Source organism: Monodon monoceros, unplaced genomic scaffold (assembly GCF_005190385.1).
Source record: "Monodon monoceros isolate NGI ecotype Baffin Bay Population unplaced genomic scaffold, NGI_Narwhal_1 Super_Scaffold_19, whole genome shotgun sequence".
Classification (NCBI taxonomy): domain Eukaryota; kingdom Metazoa; phylum Chordata; class Mammalia; order Artiodactyla; family Monodontidae; genus Monodon; species Monodon monoceros.
The window spans coordinates 13,337,049-13,349,998 of NW_021703775.1; the positions used below are offsets into that span (position 1 = coordinate 13,337,049).

The window sequence follows — 12,950 nt, forward strand, 5'->3', positions numbered from 1 at the left end:
GCCAGCATCCGAGACGCGCCGCGCCGCCGAGCCGCGCCCGCCCGCCCCCCGCCATGGTGGCGTGGATCATCTCCAGGCTGGTGGTGTAAGTGGCTTTCTTCCCCGCGTCCCTTCCTTCCTTCCCCTCCTTCTCCGGCCCCCGGCCCCCGGGCTGCGCGTGCCCCTGCAGCGCCCGCCCCGGTCGTTCCGGCTATTAATACCCGGCGGCCGCTAAATTTAGCAGGTACAGTAGGTGCCGAGGTCGCGGGCGAGCGGGCGGCACAGAACGCGGCTGCTGCCCTGTGGGGCCCGGCCCGGGCGTGGGGGCCCGGCGGGCGGGGCCGCGAGGGCTGGGGGCGCACGGAGCTTCGCTGGGGTCCGCGTCGAGCCGCGCCCGGCCGCTTTGTTCCCCCCGCTTGGTGGGCTTGGCCGAGGCCCCGAGTGAGTGCGCCGCGGGGACACGTGTCCCTCTCCTTGGGAAGAAATGTTGGCCTGGGGTCGCCCGTTGCCGCGCCCCGCCGCCACGCTTTTGTCAGGTGAAAATGACAGAGCCCTAAGGAGCCTGGGGCGCTGCCTGGAGGGATCGGCGCGGAGAAGGGCGGAGAGCTGGAGGCAGGGCTCCTAAGGGGGTTGAAAAATACTCCTCCTTTTTAGGGTTCTCAAATTGACAGCGGCCTAGGCAAGTGGGACGGAGGATGACAGATCCGAATCTTGGGGTAGCCGCCCTGCGTCCCCTTGTGTGATTCCTTGGGCGGGGGGTTTGAAGGAGAGATAGAGACGGGCATCTCCGGGAATTCACGGGAAATTTCCAAGTGACAGACGGCCACACTGACGGTGGCGATGACACCTGCCAGGCCTTGCGGGAGAGCGCAGAGTCATCTGGGGTGAGGCCTTGTGTGAAGCCATTGCGGGTGGGCGCGGGGGCGTTTTGCTCTGTCAAGCCCCAGAGCCGAGTGGACCTTTGAAGAGCTCCTTCCCTCGTGGATTTGTTCTCCTTTGGAGGTAGACATGGCCATCTATTCCAGTTCCCCTCCTTTCCTAACCATCCTTGCCTGAGTCAGGACAGATTTGCCACCTGCTTGGGGAGCCGGGGTGAAATTGTTCTGGGGTGTGGGAGCTGGTGGTGCCATTCCGGCTTTTCCTTTGTCTGAGAAAGAGGGGCTCCTGACTCTGGTTGATTGTGTGCCATGTTGGGGAGCACCTCCCATCTCCTACCCTTCTTGCCTGATTTTCAAAGAAGCCGGTTAGGGTAGCCTTCTGAAGCCATTCTCAGCATTGTCTCCTGGCCACCATTATGGGCTTTCTTCCCAAGGCCAGTGTATGTCCCTCTCAGCCCCCAAGTCATTCATTCCTTGCTGGCCTCTCCACAGCTGTTGCCACCTGCTGGGGATTTGTGCTGTACATAGAGGAAGCATGTTAAATGTTTGGAAGATTCCTGCGGGCAGAGGTGGCATGAATAACCCAGGGAAGTGGCTGGCACGGCTGGCCCCGCCTCATGCCTGATCAAGGCCTGTCTTGCCTTCCGGGTGGTATTTTTTTTCTCCTGAAGTAGTGCCGTGATTGTCAGATTTGCAGGTGGCTTCTGGGGGGTGGGGGTGGGGGTGCCTCAGCGTGGGCCAGAGAGTTGAGTTGGCCAGGCTGGAGGACTCACTCCCTATAGGTCCTCCTGGGCTGGGGCTGGAACACTGAGCAGCCAGGGTTTCTGGTCTGGGGTCCATGTGACCATCTTTAATTTTATTAGCACCCACCCCCTGTATACTAGACAACTAAGAGGGGTGAAGGGGAGAAACATATGTTTGGGTGGGGTCTCAGGGACTAGCAGTTACTTTCTAAAACAACCACACTCCCCAGAAGTGAAGAATTGCATTTCAGAGAACTTAAATGACCGTGAGAACTGCCCCTCAGGTCAGCCCAGGACCCTGTGCTCCAAGGGAGAATTTGTGAGATTTGGGGTTGTTATTCCCACTGTCAACTCCAAAAGGTCAGAGATAGGACCTATCCCTTCAGCCCCTAATGCTGTTTAGAAACCCAACATGGGTGTGTCAGTTGTGAGTTGTTCAAACCATTTTAATAAGCAGCACCTGTTTTGCGTAAATCATACCTGTTCACTATAGGAAAATTAGAAAATGTAGATCCATAGATGGAAAATCATCTACGCTGTTCCCATACAGAGATAGCTACTGAAAATTTTGAGAAGTATATTCATCAAGCTGTGTTTCCCTAGGCATATATGCACATATGTTTATATTTACCATGCAACGAAATTATCAATTCAGCCCAAATTTCCACAAACCTCTTAGCAAAGAGTAGAAATGCCATGTTTGGAGTCAGAAAACCCTTGATTCAAATCCCAGTTCTGCCTCTTGCCAACAGATCCCAGTTCACAGCTCAGATCACGGGAGATCCTAGTTCGCAAGCCCTAGTTAATCTCACTTTACTGTTGCAAAGATTTCGATGATACATGATTTCTAAATTGCCAAGTACCACAGAGGACATTCCGTCAATGAGTGTTCCCTCCCGTCCTCTGAGAGAGGTTGTAAGGGCTCTGGAAGGGGCTTTCAGACATTATTCCTGCAGTTTTCCAACTGGCTTCCCTGAAGGCCACTCAGCCTGAGTGGGCGGGCTCTAGGTTCCCAGCCCTGATTCCTTTTCTTTGTTTTATATACTGGGGTTCTATATAAAATATAATTTGGAAACTACATGGGTTTTACTGCTAATAAAAACCACTGAGCCAGTCCTTCCCTCATCTGTAAAACTGTAGAGTGTGCTTTGCCCAAGGCCAGGAGGTGAGCTGGTGAAGAACACAGGCTCTGGATTTGGGGGTCAGTGCCCTTTCCACCTCTGCCTGTCCTTGACCTAAACTGATCTCTTTCAAGCTTTCGAGACCTCTAGTGTGGCATCCTATGATTTTGTCCACAGGTCCCTTTTCCTATAAGCAATCTTTTCATGGTTTCGTAAGCCTCTGTCCCATCAAAGAACATTTAAGGAAGACCTGCCACTGTGCTCTGAGGATGTGGGGGGAGCGTCTTCCTTCCAACCAGAGGCGTCAAGACAAGCTGATGGTGTCTGGGGACAGCCAGCTGTGATGGTGACTGTGTTGCCACGGGCTGTGAGCGTTTTTTAGGGCCATGGTGATAGTTTTTTTCCCCCTCCCACCTCTCGCCCCCTCCCAAGGCTCTTTTTTGAAGCACCTGGCACTTCAAGTGCACTCAGTAAAGTTGGTTGTGTTGAGTGAGATCAGAGACCCTAGGATAAGCAGGGGAGCTGGTCATTGTTATCCCCTGGGGACAGAGGTTAGTGGGCATCGGGACAGGCTTGTGCCCACTGGGCAAAGCTCTTGGAATGGGAACCAATTTGAGACACTGCTCTCTTGCCAGCTGTCTTCCTCCTAACTGCCTTGGCTTAGCTTAGGAAGAATTAAGGAAGAAATATTAGTGCAGTAGCAAGGTTGGCCTTGTTGAAACCTGGTTGATATCTGCATGGAACATGGGAGCTCATTTAGGACTGGTCTGCTCGCCTCCTTTAAAATACTTTGTTTTCTTTCCAAACAACTCAAGGCCTAGGTGTGAAAGCATTTCAAACTGTGCATTGGAGCGGGCACACAGAGGTCGCTCTGTGTCTTCTTGGGAGAATGCACTATCTTGAAGCATTTATTCCAAGGAGCAGGTTTTGCCTCATTGTGTGTGGACAGAATTTTGGCTGAGGCCCACGATGTTGGCTAAATGGATCCAGAGCTTCCCACCACTTACTGGGTTAGTAGACCAAAACTCCAACTCACTGCATGGGGAAAAAGAGAGTCCTAATTCATAAGTAACCAATAGCTATGCCGAAAAATGTCATTTTTCCACCTTGCACATCTTTAAAAACTGTTAGCTTTTAGAAAGTAGAGTCTGATGTTTAAAACAGTCTTGAGTTGATAGCTGAAGATCTAGCTAAGTCCTAGGACTGTCTCGAGCATGAAGTCTCTGTGCCTTGGGTCAGGGATGGACATGTAGAGAAGCCTGGAAGGAATGTGGGCTGTCCTCAAGATGTTCCTCAACTGTTGCAACACAAATGGAAAAAAAAGAAAAAAACATACACTCTTAAACATAAACTTACCTTTCTTTGGGGCCTGCTTTAAAAAGGGGAATTCAGAAAAATGATCCTGTTAATGGAGGGTTCAGGTTAGTTGACGATTTCTTTCCTGGCACTGGGTGTGGTACAGGGTAGGAGCTGGGTGACTGTTTCAGTTGAATTGTGAGAGGAAAGATGTTAGGTTCTAGTCCAAGTGCTGGTCTGACCCGCCTGCAGAATCCTAAGGGCAACTTGCACCTGCGCTGGGGCCCTGCTCCCGGTCTATGATACAATATTATTGGCCAACATCATCTTGGAGGTCTTAATAATTCCAAGAGCCAGTGCTCCTCTGGGCCCCTTCCTTTCCCTCAAGTCCCCCAGCCGGCCTACATGCACTGTGTTTATTTATAAACAGGGGCCGTATCCTCAAGGAAGTGAAAAACATCAACCTAGATTTCGCTGCTGTTCTCCTGCCCTGGTCTTTGTTTATTAATCCTGCCTGCCTGCTGGGAAGTAGCTTTTGTGCACTTCCTCCTGCTGTGTCTTATTTCAATGGTAGCTGACAAGTGAGGGTCTCACCTGGTTATTAATGGCTCAGTTTTCCCCTTCCTTCTAAAGCGAGCTATCCTCTTTGTAGTGTATATTGTCTGGGGGGCGGAAGAGCCCTGGGAAGAATGAGAGAAGGTGGGTCAGACCCTCCGTAGCCACCTAGTGAGGCTGCCATTTTGTGTTGTGTATGTGTGTCATGTGTGTGTGTGTGTGTGTGTGTGTATTTTCCAAGGGATTTCAAGAGGCTTGGGGATGGGGTAGACTTGGCCATGCAGTAGTCAGGGTGTATGTTACCTTTGCAGTTTTATTGCCAACAATGAGCTGTGCACATGCCCAACCGGTTACCAGGATTCTTGGTGTCTGTGGGAATTTTTCCGAGAACCAACAGGAGGGGGTTTGCATTTGGGCCATGAGAATATTTTCCTCTCACTTCAGGGCCTTGGGAAGGCCCTGATGGATTGGAAGATGGATAGTTACATACATACGGGTTTGTTCTGAACTCTCAGATCCCATCCATCTTCACATAGAAGCACACTGTTTTCCCTCTGGGTTGTTTTAGTCACACCCAGGGCCTTTCCTTTGATTTTAGAGAAAAAGTAAATATAAAGGACCAAGTATCTGGCACACAGTAGGGGTGTCTGAAGGAATCTTGACAGTTAATCTGGTATTATAGGCCCTCAAGCATGGCATGTGTACCTAGACCAGGATGGCTAGTAGGTTTTATCTCTTTTAATTGATGGGAGGCTGCCTGGGACCTGTCTTGAGATGGGGTATGAAGCTGAGTTGGGCTCAGTGGGGAAGGAGACCCCTGAATTATTCGTGCAGGGATGATGGTAACGGGCTCACACATGTTGGCTCAGTATTTGCTCCCCCAGGACTTATTTGGTGGTCCAGTGTTTAAGACTCCATGCTTCCACTGCAGGGGGCGCTGGTTCAATCCCTGGTCGGGGAACTAAGATCCCACATACCGCATGGTGTGGCCAAAAAAAAAAAAAAAAATTAAAAGTTTAAAGTATTTGCTCTCCCAAACTTGGCCTGTTCCTGATCACAGAAGGTCTGTCCCACTGTCAAGAGTTTTAAGAAGCTTCCCTAAATTAGTAGACAGGAGGAGCATCCTTTACCTGAGTTAACATCCCCTCCTGACACCCTGCCCCCACCAGGCTTTGTCAGTCACCTGGCAGTTCTAGGCCATAGGTACCTCCTTGACGCCAGCACAGGGAGCTGTCCAGCCAGTGGCTCTCCAGTCTGCTTCTTTCCTCTTAGGGTGATCACACGTATGCCACATTTTCCCTTTTTCCTTTGCCCTTCACCCATCACAGCTCAGTTACATTCTACCTTGGCTGCTCTCATGTACTTGTGCATTCACATCCTTTCCACCTCCTTTAGGGATCTGTGGATGGTACTCTGGGCTTCAAAATGCATTTCCCATTCCCCTCTGGTCACATACCCCATCCTATCACCCTCCACTCAACCATGGAGGTGGGCAGGGACTCAGGCCTAGCGACACATTTCCTTGGGCACAGAGGTTGGTCCAGAGGTGGGTCTGTGGCCCAAATGGAACCCCTAGATCCTCCCTCAGGGTGTCTTGATTTGAAGCTGGGAGAGGAAAGCCTTGCCTATGGGACCCAGAGCTGGAAAGATGTGAAGGTGGGGCTGCTGGTGGCTGCCTGGCACATGGAGAAGGCATGGTATGACAAAGCAGAGGTAAACAGAGATGAGATACAGGCACAGAGAGCCGGAAGCTGGCTTGATTCTGGTGACCCAGGCCCCGGTTCCTGCAGTTCCTCGTTTAGGGCCTTGATCTGTCCCATATCCTAGAATGAAGGCCTTGAATAGTGCTTGTGTTAATTAAGCATTTATTGTAGTGGTGAGGATGGACTGGGCTATGCTGTGGTAACAACTCTCAAATCCCGGTGGCTGGGGACAACACAGGTTGGTTTCTTGCATAATTATGCTGGCTGTGCGCTGTGGGTTGGCAGAGGCAACCTGCTTACTGCCATCACCAGAGGCTCAGGCTGACGGAGGCTTCTTTGTCTTAGGGCGCTATCATTGCAGCGCAAGGTACCAGGATTCACTGGAGTAGGGAAAGAAAGATGGAGAGTCATGCAGCAGCGCTTAAGTACCTCTAACCGGAAGTGACACGTGTCACTTCTGCTCACATTTCATCAGCCCAGGAAAATCATATAACCAAGCCTGAATTCAAGCGGGTGGAGAATTACAGTCCGACTAAACATGTGTGAACAGCCCCAGTGACCACCGCATATGTCGAATGAATGAATCCTAACCAGCTTTGCAAACCTGTAAATGTCCTTTTTTGTTGAAGTTGGTGTAAGATGGCTTTTTTTTTTTCTTCTTCTTGCAACTGGGACAGTCCTAACACACTCCTTTACCTCTTCATGTTAGAAAAATCTCTCACTCTCCTTTTCACCTCTTTTCTTTATCTTGTTTTTGAGTCTTAAAAGGAAGTCTTAATTTTGAGGAGAAATCAGCAATTGCAGAGGACATGCTATGCCATGGATAAAGACCTTGAAGGTGCCCTACGATTGTCATTACACTCTCCATGTTGGCCTCCATCTACCTTCCTCCAGGAAACCTCCCTTGGGGCGCCTAACTGAAGAAAGATTTCTGTTCCTGGGGCCCCAGTGTGGCATTGTCACTTTGTACCTTGTGACGTGGTGGTTCGTGCATTTACCTCCCGCATCTGTTTCGTAGTCTCCCTCTCCGCTCTTCGTGGGTAGTAGGTGCCCAGTGAGTATATGTTGGCTCGTGAATGAGTCAGGACCTCTCTATTCGAAGAGTGGTCTGTGCACCAACCACATCTGCATCACCGGGAGCTAGTTAGGAATGCAGAATCCGGGGCCCCACCCAAGGCCCGGGGAATATGCATTTTGACAAGACCCCCATGAAACTTGAGAAGCACTGAGTCAGGATTCAGGATGTCATCATCTCCCCTGTGAAATGAACAGAAAATGGACTCGCCTGATACTCCCACTATTGGCTGTAAATGGGAATTCAATCCCAAGTCCTCCATTTGTGCTGGCTTGTGGTTCATCCCTCTGATTCCGAGAGGTCCCAACCCTGATTTGTACGAGTTCTGAATAGCCTAACTGGATCCCACCAACCCAGCGCTCGACTACAAACCTTTCACAAGTGGGCTGCCGAGCTGTGATCTATGTAAAATTTAGTTTTGCTGCAACTGGGGTTTAAACCGCCAAGACAATGCCTGTCAGACAGAATATTGCGGTGAGCAGCTCGTGCCATTCAAGAGGGTGGGTTACAACCCACCGTGAGAAAGAAGCTGGAGAAACACAGTCGACTCACGCTGGGGACTCACGGTGGGTTTACAGGAACATGAAAGGACTTTTGCTCATGAGCACATGAGGCCAAGAACCACTGGTCCCTAGATGTCCCTCCTGAGGAAGCCACAGGACCCAGTGGGCTCTGTAAATGCTTCATGCCAGACACTGTGTGCTGTGGAATCCAGGCGTGTCAGTGAGTCCTCTCAGCCCTACCTTCAAACCCTCCCTGCCCAACCAACTCCCACCTCCACTGCCACCACCCTGTTCCAACCCCAAATTATTGCTCTCCTGGACCATTTCAAAACTCTCCTAATTGCTTTCCCTGCTTCTACTCCCATCTCTCCAATGCTACGTTGTTTACAATGTAAGATAGGGGAATTCCCGGGTGGTCCAGTGGTTAGGACTCCACGCTTCCACTGCTGTGGGCACGGGTTCAGTCCCAGGTCGGGGAACTAAGATCCTGCAAGCTGCATGGTGCGTCCAAAAAAAGAAAAAAAAAATGTGAGATAGGTCTTACATGGAAAACAAATTTATGGTTACCAAAGGGGAAAGGGGGTGGGGGACGGATAAGTTAGGAGTTTGGGGCTAACATACAAACTACTAAATATAAAATAGATAAACAATAAGGACCTACTGTATAGCCCAGGGGAACTATATTCAATATCCTGCAATAAACCATAATGGAAAAGAATATGAAAAAGAATAAATATATATATTTGTATAACTGAATCACTTTGCTGTACACCAGAAAGTAACACAACATTGTAAATCAGCTATACTTCAATAAATAAATAAATTAATTAAATATAATAAAGGAAAAAAAATTTTTTTAAAAACCCATAAAGTAGGTCTTAGCTTTCCCCTGCTGTTTAAAAACTGTCTAAAAGGGCTTCCCTGGTGGCTCAGTGGTTGAGAGTCCACCTGCCGATGCAGGGGACATGGATTCGTGCCCCGGTCTGGGAGGATCCCACAGGCCGCGGAGCGGCTGGGCCTGTGAGCCATGGCCGCTGAGCCTGCGCATCTGGAGCCTGTGCTCCGCAGTGGGAGAGGCCACAATAGTGCGAGGCCCGCGTACCGCAAAAAAAAAAAACAAAAAAACAAAAAACTGTCTAAAGAACTCCCGTCATACTAAGAATAAAATTCAGACTCCTTACCATTGTCAGCAAGACTCAGCAAGGCCTGGCCCCTGCCCACTGCCCTGACCTCACCTTGTACTGTTCCCCCCTCACTCGCTCAGTTCCATCATGCTCACTGTTCCTAGAAGGCGACAAGCTTATCCCACCCAGGGGCCTTTGCACTTGCTGTTTCCTCTGCCCTGAACACACTGCCCTGGATCATGCATGGCCCTTTCCCTCTTTCCATTTAGGTCTCTGCTTACATGTCACCTATTCAGGAGAGGCCTCTTTTGACCACCTTCTCCAAGGTACACCCCACCCACACCTCTGTGCTTTTGTCCCTCCCTGAAACTATGCTTCTAATTCTTTTGCTTGCTTGTTTCTGGTCTGTCTCTCCACTAGGATTTGATCTCCATGACGTTTGAGACTTTTATCTTGTTCACAGCCGTTTTTCCCAGCAGTTCTAAGCTCATAGAACATGTTTAAAATGTATACGAATGAAGACTTTGTATTCCCTCTGGGGTTAGAAGATCCTTTCTTAAACCTAGGTTTGTAGAACCTTGATTTGTGACCATGGCAAGTAACGTAACCTCTCTAAGCCTCAGTTTTCTCATCTGTAAAGTGAAAGATTTGATTTCTATTTCTGGCAGTATAGAAAACTATATAGTCTGAAACCCCTCCCTAATAAAACTTGAATTGAACGTTTTTCTAAAAATTTTGCATGAAATATAACAGCGATCCCCTAAAAGTATAGCAGAGCTTTTAAGTAAGTAAATTTGCCAGGAGGCAAAACAGAGAGGGAATCATTTTGCAAGGCTGTAAACCAGTACTGTAGCAGCTGCACGACAGACTACCCTGAGATTTAGCTTAAAACAACAGACGTTTTGTTATCATCTCTCCTGGCTCTGTGGTCGGGAAGTTGGACAGGACACTGAACACAAAACTCATTTCTGCTCCATGATGTCTGGGTCTCAACTGGGATGATGCAAATGACAGTGGCAGACTGGCTGTCTCTTTCTTTTTTTTTAAAACAAAAATTATTTATTTTTATTTATTTATTTTTGGCTGTGTTGGGTCTTCGTTGCTGCACGCGGGCTTTCTCTAGTTGCGGCGAGTGGGGGCTACTCTTTGTTGCAGTGCGTGGGCTTCTCATTGTGGTGGCTTCTCTTGTTGTGGAGCATGGGCTCTAGACGCGCGGGCTTCAGTAGTTGTGGCATGTGGGCTCAGTAGTTGTGGCTCACAGGCTCTAGAGTTCAGGTTCAGTAGTTGTGGCGCATGGGCTTAGTTGCTCCGCGACATGTGGGATCTTCCCGGACCAGAGCTTGAACCTGTGTCCCCTGCATTAGCAGGAGGATTCTTAACCACCGCGCCACCAGGGAAGCCCTGGCTGTCTCTTTTTGTGTGTTTTAAGGCCTCTTCATTTGGTCTTTCTATGTGATTTCTCCAGCATGGAGGCCTCAGGATAGTCAAGTTTCTTACATGGTAGCTCAGAACTGCAAGAATGGGTGTCCAAGAAGCATCGATAGAAACTGCAAGACTTTTTATGAGCTGGTCTCAGAAGTCCCAGGATGATACTTGTGCTGCATTCTCTTGGCCAAACAAGTCACTTCAGGCCATCCTAGATTTGAAGAGAGGGGGATTAGACTACCTCCCCATGAGTGGGGTAGCAAATAGTTCGCAGCCATCTTTAATATACCACACTGGAGGATTGGCCTAACTTGGTTTTAATATCTCAATAGAGAAAAGAGGGGCCTTGAGTCTGTGGGGTATTAAGTCAGAGCTGAACGTTGGCGTAAAGTTCAGACTTGAAGGGCGATTCTGCAGCGTAATCCTTAGTAAAAGAATAGACCCCCAAGCCCTGAGAGATGACAGTGAAGCTTGTCTGTCTGGCCCAGGGTTCTTGGTGGAGGGAAAATCTCCCTTGGGAAGTTGAAACCATCTATGGACCTGTCCTCATCTGGATTTGGGGTTTAACACATTCTGCACGGTCTGCGTACCCTTAGCTGAGAGATTAACATAAACATTGGTCTTGGGCCAGCGTTACTCCTGGGACATCTGACAGAAATTAATCCAGTCTCTCTAAGAGCTCTCAATACACATCATACAGAATTAGCCCCAAAGCACATGAATTCATACTCCAAAATTACGAACCCCGCTCCTAAGCAGGAGTTAACAAACACTACAAGGCAGGATTAGCCCTCCAGAAATAAATAAACAAATAGGTAAATAACATACCTATATTAATTGTATATTATTTATATAAAGTAGCTATCAATACTTAGAGACCTTAGAATAAATCTTTCTAAAATGAAAAAGTAAAGAACATACAAGAAGATAGCAGGTGCCGGGCTGGAGCAGGGAGAGGAATGGGCCCATGGGAAAAGAAGCAATTCTAAAAGTAAAAAATAAAGTATTAAAATTTAAAACCCAATGGATAGTTTGAAATGATGAGGGATTGAACACCAAGGGGGTGATGTTTTCTACCCCGCTTCTTGGAGCTAGAGGGGCTCTTAGTGATTTCAGGCTCTTGTTGACAGACAAGGAAGATGGGGCATGAGGGTTTCGTTTTAGGTCATTCATCAAGGTCAGTAACATGATCGGCTAGGCCAGGACTTGAGGCCAAGTCTCCAATTTCTGAAAGTGTCTTGATGTGGAAGAAAGAGGTTTGTTTTATGTGGTTAGAGGCTTGGACTAGGACTCGTGGGCGATTAGAAGACAAACTCCTGTCGTGATAGAAGGAAGAGTTTTCTAGTAATTGGTGCTAAAGTGAGGCAATGAGCCCCTGGCTTCCAACCCTAAGACCTTCCAACTCTGAAACTCTAGGATTTTAATCTTTTCCCTTATTATAGTGGAGGAAGAGAGATACGAGTTTTTGGAAAGATTCTGTTTTTCAGTGGGTAGGCCTTCTATCCTTGTTCGAGATTTATTGATTCATTGCTTGATTGATTGATTCATTCATTAACTGCCCATTTATTGACCATTTGCTTTGTGCCAAGCATACACTGGGCACCAGGGATAGAGAGATGAATGAATTCCAATTGCATCTTTGAGAAGTTTCTGAGTTCACATAGCCAGTCAGTGGGGAACTTGGACTTGGATTCCAGTGTCCTTCCTGCCTCGCCAGTGTTCTTTCCGTTGGGTGGTTATTTTGTGGGTGTGTGAACGACTTTTCTGGCTTTGGTTGGAAATTGTAGGGAGGAGCCCTTTCACAGGGGAAGTGGTACATCTGATGTGTGAAAGGAGATTAAACCACTGCTGTATCTCTGCCTGGGAGACACTGTGGCAGCCAATGTTGAGAAAGAAGAGGAGGCAGAGGAGAGGATGTGCTGCGTGAATACAATCAGGGACAAAGAGATGGGTAAAGTTGAGCATCCTTATCCACTGTATTAGTCTACTATTGCTGCTGGAAGAGAGAACCACAGAGTTAGTGGCTTAAAGCAGAAATGTAGTCTCTTAACAGATCTGGAGGCCTGAAGTCTGAAATGAGTTTTGGGGGGCTGAAACCAAGGTGTTAGCCGAAGTGTTTCATTCTGGAAGCTCCGTGGAGAATCCATGTTTTGCTTTTGGAGTGTCTGATGGCTGTTGGCTTATGGCCACATCTCTCCAGTCTGTGCTTCCATGGTCACATTGCCTTCTCTTCTGTCTTTATATCTTCCTCTACCTCTCTCTTAGAAGGACATTTGTGATTACATTTAGGGCCCACCTAGATAATCCAGGATCATCTTCCCATCTCAAAATCCTTAATTTTGAGACTCTGCAAAGTCTCTTTTGCTATATCAGGTAATATTCATAGATTCTGGGGATTAGGACCTAGACATCTTTGGGGACCATTATCCAGCCCATTAAACCCATGGCTGTTGGCCCTGCTGCCACCAAGCTGAGGGGAGTTAAGAAGAGCCTAAAGAAAGAACACTCTGGGGGAATTCCCTGGCGGTCCAGTGGTTAGGACTCCTCG

At 48.4% G+C, this 12,950-nt stretch overlaps 1 protein-coding gene across 2 annotated transcripts in view; it reads left to right on the forward strand.

Annotated features, from left to right (window-relative positions):
• The first annotated feature begins 6 nt into the window (after positions 1-6).
• Positions 7-12,950, forward strand: part of REEP1 (receptor accessory protein 1) — a 109,475-nt gene continuing 96,531 nt past the window's right edge. Inside the window, exon 1 of one of the 2 annotated variants that reach the window (XM_029232492.1) lies at positions 7-85. In XM_029232492.1, coding sequence (XP_029088325.1) covers positions 54-85 — 32 coding nt within the window. In that variant the 5' untranslated portion in view covers positions 7-53. The remainder of the gene's footprint in view (positions 86-12,950) is intronic. The other variant, XM_029232491.1, reaches the window with a different exon arrangement.